This window comes from Ranitomeya variabilis, chromosome 2, assembly GCF_051348905.1.
Source record: "Ranitomeya variabilis isolate aRanVar5 chromosome 2, aRanVar5.hap1, whole genome shotgun sequence".
Taxonomy (NCBI): domain Eukaryota; kingdom Metazoa; phylum Chordata; class Amphibia; order Anura; family Dendrobatidae; genus Ranitomeya; species Ranitomeya variabilis.
The window spans coordinates 622893756-622909801 of NC_135233.1; the positions used below are offsets into that span (position 1 = coordinate 622893756).

General features: G+C 47.9%; 1 protein-coding gene and 1 long non-coding RNA gene across 3 annotated transcripts in view; one reads left to right on the forward strand and one right to left on the reverse strand.

Moving 5' to 3' along the window:
- LOC143807415 (mixed lineage kinase domain-like protein) overlaps window positions 1-15906 on the forward strand; it is a 34222-nt gene extending 18316 nt beyond the window's left edge. The window contains exons 10-11 of one of the 2 annotated variants that reach the window (XM_077288926.1): window positions 2142-2288; window positions 15327-15906. In XM_077288926.1, coding sequence (XP_077145041.1) covers window positions 2142-2288; window positions 15327-15373 — 194 coding nt within the window. In that variant the 3' untranslated portion in view covers window positions 15374-15906. The remainder of the gene's footprint in view (window positions 1-2141; window positions 2289-15326) is intronic. The other variant, XM_077288927.1, reaches the window with a different exon arrangement.
- The window catches only part of LOC143807417 (uncharacterized), a 62074-nt gene extending 46052 nt beyond the window's left edge, over window positions 1-16022 (reverse strand). Inside the window, exons 1-2 of the long non-coding RNA XR_013221718.1 lie at window positions 15900-16022; window positions 2212-2321 (exon numbers count right to left, since the gene is read on the reverse strand). This is a non-coding gene — a long non-coding RNA (uncharacterized LOC143807417). The remainder of the gene's footprint in view (window positions 1-2211; window positions 2322-15899) is intronic.
- Between the last annotated feature and the right edge of the window lie 24 nt (window positions 16023-16046).

Sequence of the window (16046 nt, forward strand, 5' to 3'; positions counted from 1 at the left end):
GTCTCCATTGTTCAGACTACACACAGACTTTGTGACGAGTCTCCTGGGATCAGACTACAGACTTTGTGACGCATCTCCTGGGTTCAGACTACACACAGACTTTATGACGCGTCTCCTGGGATCAGACTACACTTTGTGACGCGTCTCCATTGTTCAGACTACACACAGACTTTGTGACGCGTCTCCTGGGATCAGACTACACACAGACTTTGTGATGCGTCTCGCAGGTTCAGACTACACAGACTTTGTGACGCGTGTCCCGGGTTCAGACTACACACAGACTTTGTGACGTGTCTCCTGGGTTCAGACTACACACGGACTTTGTGACGCGTCTCCTGGGATCAGACTACAGACTTTGTGACACATCTCCATTGTTCAGACTACCACAGACTTTGTGACGCGTCCCCTGGGTTCCAGACTACACACAGACTTTGTGACGCGTCTCCCGGGTTCAGACTACACAAAGACTTTGTGACGCGTCTCCCGGGTTCAGACTACACAGAGACTTTGTGACGCGTCCCCCGGGTTCAGACTACACGCAGTCTTTGTGACGCGTCTCCATAGTTCAGACTACACACAGACTTTGTGACGCGTCTCCCGGGTTCAGACTACACGCAGACTTTGTGACGTGTCTCCCGGGTTCAGACTACACGCAGACTTTGAGGCGTCTCCATAGTTCAGACTACACACAGACTTTGTGACGCGTCTCCCGGGTTCAGACTACACAAAGACTTTGTGACACGTCTCCCGGGTTCAGACTACACAGAGACTTTGTGACGCGTCTCCCGGGTTCAGACTACACGCAGACTTTGTAACGCGTCTCCATAGTTCAGACTACACACAGACTTTGTGACGCGTCTCCCGGGTTCAGACTACACACAGACTTTGTGACGCGTCTCCTGGGTTCAGACTACACACTGACTTTGTGACGCGTCTCCATTGTTCAGACTACACACTGACTTTGTGACGCGTCTCCCGGATTCAGACTACACGCAGACTTTGTGCAGCGATATTGAGCTACAGCTTTTGTCCAGAAGACACAATCATGATTACAGACTGAATTTCATACACAGAATTCTGACTTAATTTGTGGCCACAACTGTCTGACATGCTGTGCACATTACATGTATGAGACACACTTAACAATGGGGCATAGTGTTATCATAAAGGGGAGATAATTGGGCATAACCAAAGTAAGCCAATTAATAGATGGAAGACACAAGGTCCAGTGTAAATATGCTGCACATTATCCACTGCAGGGTCCCCTGATAACATTAGGCTTTCTGCCTCCTCTACACTCACAGGGGAGTAAAGGTACCGTCACACTAGGCGATATCGCCAGCAATCCGTGACGTTGCAGCGACCTGGATGGCGATATCGCTGTATTTGACACGCAGCAGCGATCTGGATCCCGCTGTGAAATTGCTGGTCGCTGCTAGAAGGTCTGCACATTATTTGGTCGCTAGGTCGCCGTGTATCGCCGTGTTTGACAGCAAAAGCAAGGATACCAGCGATATTTTACACTGGTAACCAGGGTAAACATCGGGTTACTAAGCGCAGGGCCGCGCTTAGTAACCCGATGTTTACCCTGGTTACCAGCGTAAAAGTTAAAAAAACAAACAGTACATACTCACCTGCGCGTCCCCCAGCCTCTGCTTCCTGACACTAAAGCGCCGGCCCTAAACTGAAAGTGAAAGCAACAGCGGTGACGTCACCGCTGTGCTGTTAGGGCCGGAGCTCAGTCAGCGTCAGGATGCAGAGGCTGGGGGACGCGCAGGTGAGCATGTACTGTTTGTTTTTTTAACTTTTACGCTGGTAACCAGGGTAAACATCGGGTTACTAAGCGCGGCCCTGCGCTTAGCAACCCGATGTTTACCCTGGTTACCCGGGGACCTCGGCATCGCTGGTCGCTGGAGAGCGGTCTGTGTGACAGCTCTCCAGCGACCACACAGCGACGCTGCAGCGATCGGCATTGCTGTCGCTATCGCTGCAGCGTCGCTTAGTGTGACGGTACCTTAAGACTCAACCCCAGGGAGGTGCAGGTTGCTCCATGCACTCCACTATTAGTCTTAATGGCAGCCTGAAGGGTGGGATCAGCTGCATAATACTGGGAATTACCTACATTTCATCCACTTTGCCAGAATTTTCTGCAGAGAATCATGAAGACGTTCACCAGAAGCTCTGCACAAGGGTTGATGCCGACCTCCCTACCTCGTGTCCTCCTGCTCTTTGTGATGTCATTAGGAGAAGTCTAGCGATGGATCCAGGGAGCCGTCCCTCAGCTGGAGGTCTGTAGAATGACCCCATAACTTCATGGCCTCCTGTAACGGATGAATTAGTTACTGTGGTGAAATATGTGTATATATATCTATATGTGTGTAGTGGCATATGTCTAGGGTTACATGTGTGCCTAGTGCTAATGTAACATCTGTCCTGAAGGCAAGTCGCACCTAGGTGTTAACAGGTACTTCCTTGGGATTAGTAGACATTGTGTCTCCCTATCTCACCAGGAGGTCTAGCTAGGGCCCAGAAGAAAGGGAACCTTTGGCACCTTCTAGGACTTGGAGGGGTGATGCTAATTGCGGCCGGAGGGCATCTATTCCTGAGAACCTTTTCACAAGTATCGCAAGAGAAAATAATGTATTCATTGGGGGCACGGCCGTGGCCCAATCAAACAGGCAGCAGTTATGATATTGACCTGAGGGGCCGGTCTTGAAACCTGACCTCCAGACCAAAGTTATAAATTTAGGCTGCAGACAGAGAATTGTGTTCACATGTTGGGGGCAGCCTGAGAAGCTGGTGTGATCCAATCTACATTCGTCCTACCCCAGGGAGCAGAAAGCAACGACCAGTTAGATAATTTCTGTACGTTTCTCCTGTTTATTTTGATACTGTTTTGCATAAGTTGTATGTCTTTTTATTATCATATTTTTATACCTTTTTCTTATTGTAAGCATTGAACCTTTTGTTATTAAAGTATAAAACTTTAACAAGTTGAACCTTGAATGTTCTAAAAGAATCCATAGCCTAAGGTGTATGAGCCTTATGAGTGATAGACATATATTTTTATTAGTATTATTATTTCCGGGACTCATCGCCCGTGTATTCGATGAGTGGTGGCAGCGTGTATGAGCGGGTGTGTGGCCTGGGTTGGTGTGTGATTTATGCTCCCATTACAGCATAGGACAGAGGTTGAATGCTGGACTGAGAGTGGGGAGATAGATTAACCCTCGCAGGCACCACCCCAAGTCACGTGTGAGAGCGGGCACGTGACGAATTAGTGACACCACGGAGTAGGGATCTGTGACAATTGGTGGCAGAGTGGTGGGATAGAATTATTTCTATTAGAGCATTAGTGCATGGTTTAAGCAATTATTCCCTGTACTAAAGAATTGGTATCCTTGCGAGTAGTGCACCAGTTCTTCAAGGTTCAACTCAGTGCTTACTTAGACATACTTGCAAACAGTTTCCCCTCCCCATTTTTCTTTTCTATCTTTTATTTGGCAAAGGCTGTTCATCAATATGGCAGCCCAGTACAAGAAGCAGAGCAAAGAGGCTCTGACCGACCTCTGTGAGCAGAGAGGAATAGAGACAGCCGACAGATCCAAGGAGCTGCTGATACGCGCCTTGGTCGAGCAGGACATAGAACAAAGTGCTGGAACATCTGGGCAAGGAGAGAGCCCACCTCAGAGACCCAGCAATTGCCAGCTCTTGCATCGGAGATGCCTGATGGAAGTGTCAGCAATGCCAGTGCTGAGGAGCCTATGGACTGTACTTTGCAAATGGACTTACAACGGCTGGGAACAAGTGATCCCAATCTGCGCATGCAGCTGATTCTACAGTACCGACAGGCTGCTGCTGCAGAACGCCGGGAGGAGAGAGCTTTCCAGCTTCAGATGGCTCAAATAGAGCGGGGTATCAGTCCTCAGATAACCCCCTCCCAGGACATAAATATAAGGAGACCACGTCTTGAAAACTTCCCTGTGATGGAGAAGGATACAGACTTAGATACTTTCCTTCGGGGGTTTGAAAAAACCTGCAGGCAATACCATCTACCCCATGAGCAGTGGGCGCAGTATCTAACCCCAGGGTTGAGAGGCCAAGCCCTGGAAGTTTTTGCTGGCCTCCCACCAGAGCTAGATGCGAACTATGAGGCCATAAAAGAGGTCCTGATCAGGAAATACAACCTGACACCAGAAGTGTATCGTAGAAAGTTCCGGAACCTACAACGTGGTTCAACGGACAGCTATGCGGATGTTGTGAGCACCTTGAGGACCACGTTCCACCAATGGATTTAGGGGACTTTCTGTTAACAGTTTTGAGGACTTAACGGATCTTATGGTCAAGGATCAGTTTCTTCACATGTGCCCCACGGATGTACGACAATTTGTGTGTGATCGGGAGCCACAAACTGCGGATCAGGCTGCAAGGATTGCGGACTGCTATGTGGCTAACAGGATGCTGAGGTGCGGAAGCCATCGGGATTCAGCTCGAGGGGAGGTAAGCCAAACGGGGACCCTTCTCCCTCTGCCGGCCAATCACCAGTGCTGTCCAAGCCCACCTTCTATGGGGCCCCGGGAATAGACATTCTCTAGGCGAAGCACGCCGGTGCTTCTCCTGCAACAAAGTGGGACATGTTAGCACTGTCTGCCCTGATAGGGAGAAACGCCCAACTACCACCACAAAGCCGTCTGTGCGCCCACCGTCTGTCCTCTTTGTAGCCGGCTCTGATGCGAGGGCGAATGAGTACTGTCAATATGTCACTGTTGGCAATAAAGTCACCATTGGTCTCAGAGACACTGGGGCAGAGGTGACCCTGGTGCGTCCAGCCATGATAACCCCTGCCGATATCATACCAGGAAAGATTATGTCTATAACCGGGATTGGAGGGGTCAGCCCTGCCGTGCCCATGGCCCGTGTGTACCTGGATTGGGGAGCAGGGAAAGGACTGAGGGAAGTGGGAGTATCAGAGGCTATTCCCACCAATGTGTTGCTAGGCACGGACCTGGGGAGGATGGTGTCCCACTATGTTCCTCCCTTGCAAGTAAATGATGCAGAGAAGGTGGAAGAAAGAGACCCACCTGAGATCCCATGCGAGGAGGGAAAATGTCCCAATGCACAGGACTGTAATTATGTGGCAGCTGTGACCCGGAGTCAGGCTGCGGCTCAGACTCGGGCCCAGAGATTAGAGGATGAGTCTCAGACAGAACTGCCAGGACAGGAGGCCCATACTGTGGTCCCGGAGCCTCCATACATGGCAGACCCACCAAGGTCCCGGATAACAGACACTGAAAACTCAGCTTCAGACCAGGGCCTGGCAGTCACACTAGGCCAGGGCCTGCCGGCTGACAGAGCTTCCAGGAGGCCTTGCAGACAGATGTCAGTCTGGAGGAGCTCAGATGTCTTGCAGACTGACCCCCTGCTTCTTCTGACAAAGAGAGAGTATATTGGGACCAGGGCAGACTGTATACAGAGACTATCCCCACGGATACTACAGAATCTTGGGACTATGAAAGGCGGCTGATCGTCCCTTATCCATTTAGGGAACAATTATTGAGGATTGCCAATGAAATTCCTTTGGCCGGACACCTTGGAATACAAAAGACTAAAGCTCGCCTGACACATAACTATAATTGGCCCAAGATGGGGACAGATATTGCCAATTACTGCCGATCATGTGTAGTTTGTCAGAGAGTTGGGAAGGCCGGGAATATACAGAAATCTCCATTGCTACCACTGCCTGTGATCGATGAACCTTTCCAGGGAGTGGCTGTGGATATCATAGGGACACTTGCAATCCCTAGCAGCTCTGGCAATAAGTACATCCTCACAGTGGTGGACTATGCTACACGATTCCCAGAAGCTGTGGCACTGTCCTCCATCCGAGCAGACAAAGTGGCGGATGCTTTACTGACTGTCTTCTCTCGTGTGGGTTTCCCCAGGGAAATGTTGACCGATCAGGGAATCCAGTTCATGTCTGATCTGATGGAAAGCCTCTGTGAAAGAATACAAGTACAGCATTTTGTGGCCAGCGCCTATCATCCCCAAAACAACGGACTCTGCGAGCGTTTTAATGGAACATTAAAGCAAATGCTCAAAATGCTGGTGGAGACTGAAGGGAGAGACTGGGAGCGGTACCTCCCCCATCTGTTGTTTGCTTACAGAGAGGTACCCCAGGCGTCTACTGGATTCTCCCCCTTTGAACTGGTTTATGGGAGGAGGGTCAGGGGGCCACTTGATTTGATTAAGGACTGTGGGGCGGATGACCCCAGAACTACTGGAGTCTCAGTGGTCGAATATGTACTGAGGCTCAGAGAGGAATGCAAATACTGAGCAACCTGGCCCATGAGAACGTGACCCAGGCCCAAATCAACCAGAAGGTCTGGTACGACCGTAATGCCAGACTGAGGGCCTACGAGAAAGGGCAGAAGGTTTGGGTGTTGGTCTCTATGTTACAGAATAAATTGCAGGCCGCATGGGAGGGACCATACACTGTACATAAGCGGCTGAATGATGTTATGTGGTGACACTAGATGAGCATGCAAAGCGTCAGAAAGTGTTTCGTGTAAATATGTTGAAGGCACATCATGCCAGGGAGGCCTGTGTCTTCCCTGTTTGTAGCCTGCCTGAAGAGGGGGAGGCTGATCTGTTACTGGATTTGGGGGCCGGGACTCAGTACATGGAGTCCCCGGAGTCTGCAGAGTTTAACCCTGAGCTGTCCCACGGTCAGAGGTCTGGGCTGATGAGGGCGCTCAGCGACTTCACCGAAGTCTTCACAGGGGAGCCTGGGAGGACACACTTAGCAGTTCACCATGTGGACACTGGTACTAATTCCCCAGTACGGCAGTCTGCATACCGTGTGTCAGCAGAGGGGAAGGCACACATGAGGGAACAGGTAGAGGAGATGCTGAAACTCAAGGTGATACAAAAATCCTAGAGTGCCTAGGCCTCGCCTGTGGTTCTTGTCCCAAAAAAGGACCGTACTACCCGGTTCTCTGTAGACTACAGGAAATGAAATGTACTGACTACATGTGAGGTCTACCCCATGCCGAGGATAGATGAGCTGTTAGAGCAGCTAGCTAAAGCATCGTACCTTACCATCATGGACCTGAGTAGGGGATACTGGCAGATACCCCTGACCAGAGAAGCTCAGGAGAGGTCTGCCTTTATAACGCCATTAGGGCTGTTTTGAGTTTCTGGTGATGCCCTTTTGTATGAAGAATGCCCCTGCGACCTTCCAGAGGTTGGTCAATCACTTATTGGAAGGATGTGATGGTTTTGCCGTTGCTTATCTTGATGATATAGCCATCTTTAGTGATTCTTGGGAGGAACACCTCGTACATCTTTCGCAGGTGTTGCAAAAAGCTTAAAACTGCAGGTCTTACTGTTAAGCCAGGGAAGTGTCAGGTAGCCATGCGGGAAGTACAATACCTGGGACACCGGGTCGGGGGAGGACTGCTAAAACCTGAGCCAGGGAAGGTAGAAGCCATTACAGCCTGGGCCACCCCACGAACCAAGAAGCAGGTACTGTCCTTCCTGGGTATGGCTTGTTACTATAGGAGGTTTGTACCAAACTACCGTGCTCTGGCCAAACCATTAACTGATCTGACCAGGAAGAGACTTACTAAAATTGTCTCCTGGAGTCCTCAGTGTGAGGAATCATTTTCTGCCCTAAAGTCGGCATTGGTTAGTTCACCCGTCCTGCAGGCCCCAGATTTCACCCGCCGGTTTGTAGTGCAGACAGATGCCAGCACCTATGGGCTAGGTGCAGTTCTCAGCCAGGTGAACCAACAAAGAGAGGAACACCCAATTCTGTACCTAAGCAGGAAACTCCTGCCCAGAGAAGTGGCTTATGCCACCATTGAAAAAGAATGTTTGGCAATTGTGTGGGCTCTGCAGATGCTGCAACCATACCTCTATGGGCGCAACTTCACCGTGATCACAGATCATAACCCATTGAGTTGGCTCAACAGAGTAGTTGGGGACAACGGGAAATTACTTAGATGGAGTCTGATATTACAGCAATATGATTTCACAATTCAGCACAAGAAGGGCGTTGATCATGGCAATGCTGATGGTCTCTCTCGCCAAGATGGGGCAGAACCAGATACGTGCTCGGGAGCTGACCTGTAAGTCAACCCCCATGCACGTTCATAAGGAGGGAGGTGTGGTGAAATATGTGTATATATATCTATGTGTGTAGTGGCACATGTCTAGGGTTATATGTGTGCCTAGTGCTAATGTAACATCTGTCCTGAAGGCAAGTCGCACCTAGGTGTTAACAGGTACTTCCTTGGGATTAGTAGACATTGTATCTCCCTATCTCACCAGGAGGTCTAGCTAGGGCCCAGAAGAAAGGGAACCTTTGGCACCTTCTAGGACTTGGAGGGGAGATGCTAATTGCGGCCGGAGGGCATCTATTCCTGAGAACCTTTTCACAAGTATCGCAAGAGAAAATAATGTATTCATTGGGGGCGCGGCCGTGGCCCAATCAAACAGGCAGCAGTTATGATATTGACCTGAGGGGCCGGTCTAGAAACCTGACCTCCAGACCAAAGTTATAAATTTAGGCTGCAGACAGAGAATTGTGTTCACATGTTGGGGGCAGCCTGAGAAGCTGGAGTGATCCAATCTACATTCATCCTACCCCAGGGAGCAGAAAGCAACTACGAGTTAGATAATTTCTGTAAGTTTCTCCTGTTTATTTTGATACTGTTTTGCATAAGTTGTATGTCTTTTTATTATCATATTTTTATACCTTTTTCTTATTGTAAGCATTGAACCTTTTGTTATTAAAGTATAAAACTTTAACAAGTTGAACCTTGAATTTTCTAAAAGAAACCATAGCCTAAGGTGTGTGAGCCTTATGAGTGATAGACATATATTTTTATTAGTATTATTATTTCCGGGACTCATCGCTCGTGTATTCGATGAGTGGTGGCAGCGTGTATGAGCGGGTGTGTGGCCTGGGTTGGTGTGTGATTTATGCTCCCATTACAGCATAGGACAGAGGTTGAATGCTGGACTGAGAGTGGGGACAGAGATTAACCCTTGCAGGCACCACCCCAAGTGACATGTGAGAGTGGGCACGTGACGAATTAGTGACACCACGGAGTAGGGATCTGTGACAGTTACCATAAGATTGGAGGCTAAGTGTCCACCCCTCACATCAGTGTGGTACCAGGGGTCACTACCTGGGTCCAAGGATGTCGTTCTGTGACCCCTGACCACCTGGATACAGACGGGTGCGGCTGCTCACATGTGGCTTCCACTCACCGCAGGTACAGGGATGTGACATTACTGACGACACTTCCCATATATCAGAAGGACGGGGTCAGAGTATTCCGAGTGGGTCTCAGCATTGTAGATGATGGGAGCTGTGATGGGCCCAGCGGTTACCACAATACCCATCATCCACATTGTAGACCTCTCCACGCCTGTTTGGTCTTCCGTATGGAATGATGATGGAGAAAGAATGGGGGCCCAGTTCCCCCCATTGGTGGGAGTTCTTCAACCTATCACAACATACTCGTATATATTCAATAAGTCATTCATTTCATTTTTCCACTACTAGGTTAACTCCTTCTGAAATACAATCTGTCACCATGATTGTTCTTCCCCATCTGAGAGCAGCATGATGTTGGGGCTGAGACCCTGACTTCCAGCTGGGCTGTCACTTACTGGCCTACTTATTGTCATTTTTGATCACTGTTTTAACCCCTTCACCCCCAAGGGTGGTTTGCACGTTAATGACCAGGCCAATTTTTACAATTCTGACCACTGTCCCTTTATGAGGTTATAACTCTGGAACGATTCAACGGATCCTGGTGATTCTGACATTGTTTTCTCATGACATATTGTACTTCATGATAGTGGTAAAATTTATTTGATATTACCTGCGTTTATTTGTGAAAAAAACGGAAATTTGGCGAAAATTTCGCAATTTTCCAACTTTGAATTTTTATGCAATTAAATCACAGTGATATGTCACACAAAATACTTAATAAGTAACATTTCCCACATGTCTACTTTACATCAGCACAATTTTGGAACCAAAATTTTTTTTTGTTAGGGAGTTATAAGGGTTAAAAGTTGACCAGCAATTTCTCATTTTTACAACACCATTTTTTTTTAGGGACCACATCTCATTTGAAGTAGTTTTGAGGGGTCTATATGATAGAAAATAACCAAATGTGACACCATTCTAAAAACTGCACCCCTCAAGGTGCTCAAAACCACATTCAAGAAGTTTATTAACCCTTCAGGTGTTTCACTGGAATTTTTGGAATGTTTAAATAAAAATGAACATTTAACTTTTTTTCACACAAAATTTACTTCAGCTCCAATTTGTTTTATTTTACCAAGGGTAACAGGAGAAAATGGACCCCAAAAGTTGTTGAACAATTTGTCCTGAGTACGCTGATACCCCATATGTGGGGGTAAACCACTGTTTGGGCGCATGGGAGAGCTCGGAAGGGAAGGAGTGCCGTTTGACTTTTCAATGCAAAATTGACAGGAATTGAGATGAGACGCCATGTTGCGTTTGGAGAGCCACTGATGTGCCTAAACATTGAAACCCCCCACAAGTGACACCATTTTGGAAAGTAGACCCCCTAAGGAACTTATCTAGATGTGTGGTGAGCACTTTGACCCACCAAGTGCTTCACAGAAGTTTAGAATGCAGAGCCGTAAAAATGAAACAAACATTTTTTCCCACAAAAATTATTTTTTAGCCCCCAGTTTTGTATTTTCCCGAGGGTAAAAGGACAAATTGGACAACAAATGTTGGGGTCCAATTTCTCCTGAGTACGCTGATACCCCATATGTGGGGGGGAACCACCGTTTGGGCGCATGGGAGGGCTCGGAAGGGATGGAGCGCCATTTGAATGCAGACTTAGATGGAATGGTCTGCAGGCGTCACATTGCGTTTGCAGAGCCCCTAATGTACCTAAACAGTAAAAAAAAAACACAAGTGACACCATTTTGGAAAGTAGACCCCCTAAGGAACTCATCTAGATGTGTTGTGAGAGATTTGAACCACCAAGTGTTTCACTACAGTTTATAACGCAGAGCCGTGCAAATAAAAAATATTTTTTTTTTCCACAAAAATTATTTTTTAGCCCACAGTTTTGTATTTTTCCAAGGGTAACAGGAGAAATTGGACCCTAAATATTGTTGTCCAATTTGTCCTGAGTACGCTGATACCTGATATGTGGGGGGGAACCACCGTTTGAGCGCATGGCAGAGCTCGGAAGAGAAGGAGCATCATTTGGAATGCAGACTTAGATGGATTGGTCTGCAGGCGTCACATTGCGTTTGCAGAGCCCCTAATGTACCTAAACAGTAGAAACCCCCCACAAGTGACCCAATATTGGAAACTAGACCCCCCCAAGGAACTTATCTAGTTGTGTTGTGAGAACTTTGAACCCCCAAGTGTTTCACTACAGTTTATAACGCAGCCGTGAAAATAAAAAATAAAAATTTTCCCCAAAAAATTATTTTTTAGCCCCCAGTTTTGTATTTTCCCAAGGGTAACAGGAGAAATTGGACCCCAAAAGTTGTTGTCCAATTTGTCTTGAGTACGCTGATACCCCATATGTGGGGGGGAACCACCGTTTGGGCGCATGGGAGGGCTCGGAAGGGAAGGAGCATCATTTGGAATGCAGACTTAGATGGAATGGTCTGCAGGCGTCACATTGCATTTGCAGAGCCCCTAATGTACCTAAACAGTAGAAACCCCCCACAAGTGACACCATTTTGGAAAGTAGACGCCCTGAGGAACTCATCTAGATGTGTTGTGAGAGCTTTGAACCCCCAAGTGTTTCAGTGTTTCACTACAGTTTATAACGCAGAGCCATGCAAATAAAAATTATTTTTTTTTTCCACAAAAATTATTTTTTAGCCCCCAGTTTTGTATTTTCCCAAGGGTAACAGGAGAAATTGGACCAGAAAAGTTGTTCTCCAATGTGTTCCGAGTACGCTGATACCCCATATGTTGGGGTAAACCCCTGTTTGGGCGCACGGGAGAGCTCGGAAGGGAAGGAGCACGGTTTTACTTTTTCAACGCAGAATTGGTTGGAATTGAGATCGGACGCCATGTCGCGTTTGGAGAGCCCCTGATGTGCCTAAACAGTGGAAACCCCCCAATTATAAGTGAAACCCTAATCCAAACACACCCCTAACCCTAATCCCAATGGTAACCCTAACCACACCTCTAACCCAGACACACCCCTAACCCTAATCCCAACCCTATTCCCAACCGTAAATGTAATCCAAACCCTAACCCTAACTTTAGCCCCAACCCTAACCCTAACTTTAGCCCCAACCCTAACTGTAGCCTTAACCCTAGCCCCAACCCTAACCCTAGCCCTAGCCCTAACCCTAGCCCTAATGGGAAAATGGAAATAAATACATTTTTTTATTTTTTTTATTTTTCCCTAACTAAGCGGGTGATGAAGGGGGGTTTGATTTACTTTTATAGGTTTTTTAGCGGATTTTTATGATTGGCAGCCGTCACACACTGAAAGACGCTTTTTATTGAAAAAAATATTTTTTGCGTTACCACATTTTGAGAGCTATAATTTTTCCATATTTGAGTCCACAGAGTCATGTGAGGTCTTGTTTTTTGTGGGACGAGTTGATGTTTTTATTGGTAACATGTTCGGGCACGGGAGATTTTTTGATTGCTTTTTATTCCGATTTTTGTGAGGCAGAATGACCAAAAACCAGCTATTCATGAATTTCTTTGGGGGGAGGCGTATATATCGTTCCGCGTTTGGTAAAATTGATAAAGCAGTTTTATTCTTCGGGTCAGTACGATTACAGCGATACCTCATTTATACAATTTTTTTTATGTTTTGGCACTTTTATACAATAAAAACTATTTTATAGAAAAAATAATTATTTTGTCATCGCTTTATTCTGAGGACTATAACTTTTTTATTTTTTTGCTGATGATGCTGTATGGCGGGGCGGCTCGTTTTTTGCGGGACAAGATGACGTTTTCAGTGGTACCATGGTTATTTATATCCGTCTTTTTGATCGCGTGTTATTCCACTTTTTGTTTGGCGGTATGAGAATAAAGCGTTGTTTTTTGCGTTTTTTTTTTTTTTTTACGGTGTTCACTGAAGGGGTTAACTAGTGATATAGTTTTATAGGTGGGGTCGTTACGGACGCGGCGATACTAAATATGTGTACTTTTATTGTTTGATATTTTTTTTATTTAGATAAAGAAATGTATTTATGGGAATATTTTTTTTTTTCCTTTATTTAGGAATTTTTTTTCTTTTTTACACATATGGAAATTTTTTTTTTTACTTTGTCCCAGGGGTAGACATCACAGATCGCTGATCTGACAGTTTGCACAGCACTCTGTCAGATCACCGATCTGAGTTCCAGTGCTGCAGGCTTACCAGAGCCTGGTCTGCACCCGGAAGTAATCCCTGCAGGACCCGGATGCAGCCCCGCAGCCATTTTGGATCCAGGGCCTGCAGGGATAGGAGGTAAGAGACCCTCGCAGCAACGCGATCACATCGCGTTGTTCCGGGGGTCTCAGGGAAGCACGCAGGGAGCCCCTCCCTGCGCGATGCTTCCCTGTACCGCCGGCACACCGCAATCATGTTTGATCGCGGTGTGCCGGGGGTTAATGAGCCGGGGGCGGTCCGTGACCGCTCCTGGCACATAGTGCCGGATGTCAGCTGCGATATTCAGCTGACACCCGGCCGCGATCCCCCCGTGAGCTCGGCCGATCGCGCTGGACGTACTATTCCGTCCTTGGGAATTAGGGCCCACCCTACATGGACGGAATAGTACGTCCAATGGCAGAAAGGGGTTAATTACTGGAGATCTAGCGGTGCTCTAAATGCTGAGCTCTGTATAACCCCACCCACACCACTGATTGGCAGCTGTGTATAACCCCGCCCACATTACTGATTGGTAGTTTACTGACCATGTACAGTGTTCACACAGAAAGCTGAAAATCAGTGATGGGGTTGTACAGAGCTCCTGAATATGGATGACTATATGGCAGCAGGATTACTAGTCCTGCACTGACTACGGTCACTGTCTTGGTGTCATTATTGGATTCAAATCTTTCCTTCACTCCCCACATCCGATTACTAGCTCGTGTCACCTACACCTCAAAAACAGCTCTAGAACTCGATCTCTTCTTACCTTTGACTCTACAAAAAGTTTTCTAATTGGTCTCCTCTTACTAAACCCCCCTCTAGTCTATCCTAAATGTGACAGCTAGGGTTGTATCTCTGTCCAACAGCTACACCGATGCCACCACCCTGTGCCAGCCATTGCGCTGGTTACCTACCACTGCAGACAATATAAACATCACCCTCACTCACTAAATTCTCCACAGTGCTGCACCGCCCTACACCTCCTCATCATTCCTGTCCACCACCTACCTGTCCTCTCCACAGTGCTGCACCGCCCTACATCTCATTTCCGTCTACCACCTACCTGTCCTCTCCACAGTGCTGCACCACCCTACATCTCCTCATTTCCGTCTACCACCTACCTGTCCTCTCCACAGTGCAGCACCACCCTACATCTCATCTCTGTCTACCACCTACCTGTCCTCTCCACAGTGCTGCACTGCCCTACATCTCCTCAACTCTGTCTACCACCTACCTGTCCTCTCCAGTGCTGCACCACCCTACATCTCCTCATCTCTGTCTACCAACTACCTGTCCTCTCCACAGTGCGGCACTGCTATACATCTCATCTCTGTCTACCACCTACTCGTCCTCTCCACAGTGCTGCACTGCCCTACATCTCCTCATCTCTGTCTACCACCTACCTGTCCTCTCCACAGTGCTGCACCGCCCTACATCTCCTCATCTGTCTACCACCTACCTGTCCTCTCCACAGTGCTGCACCACCCTACATCTCCTCCTCATCTCTGTCTACCACCTACCTGTCCTCCAGTGTTGCACTGCCCTACATCTTCTCATTTCTGTCTACCACCTACCTGTCCTCTCCACAGTGCTGCACCACCCTACATCTCCTCCTCATCTCTGTCTACCACCTACCTGTCCTCCAGTGTTGCACTGCCCTACATCTTCTCATTTCTGTCTACCACCTACCTGTCCTCTCCACAGTGCTGCACCGCCCTACATTTTCTCCTCTGCGGAGTGTAAAAGTTTGACCATCTCAATATCATTTTTGACCACCTCACCCGTTTCATCCAGTATTGTAGCTTACAAACAGCAGTTCCTCCTGTAACTGGTGAATGATGTGTTATTCAGGATTTCCTACTTTTAGATGTTTGGTCTCTGGATAAACGGTAATGACGGTGTACTTTGCATTGTTTGCAGAGATTGCAGATCTGCTGATCGCTCTCTTGTATCAGATGGAGGCCTAGGACCCTGCGCCGAGGCCACCGTAGGCTGCATGTATATCTACACCTCGCAGAAGAGGATGGAAGCACTACAGATCCCAACATGTCCTAGGGCAACGGCAGCTCTCAACCCGTGTCCCTCCAGATGTAGAGGATTTTATTGCTGCACATGTGACATCTGTCCTGACATTATTACGACCTAATAAATATAAAGTATTACTGATAATGTGTGCTGTATTATTGGACAGAGCATGCCCACAACACAAGCGAGTATGTAACGGTCACAGCTCCTTCCTCACCTATGACACAGAGCATGGCCGCTATTCTCTCCCATAGCAATGTAAGGGCCCCAGTGATCAGGATTGTGCTCAGTGACTACAGACAGCGTCAGGCCGGTGCAATGTGAGGAACTCGCGCCTCAATACCGGGCACTGCCGCCGGCACTGGGACCAGCTGCATAGAAACACATGTACCGCACGCTCCGCGCCTGAGGATGGAGGCGAGTTTCTTGCATTGCACTCGCAAGTGTGACCCGGCCTTACACTGATACCTGCTGATGAAGTCCGCCTGTGGAATCTGGAGTCGGGGGCCGCACACCCCGTCTGTCGGGGGCCGCACACCCCGTCTGTCGGGGGCCGCACACACTCACACACCGCGGCAGATTAATTTCCCGCATCATCATACACTGCGGTTACGT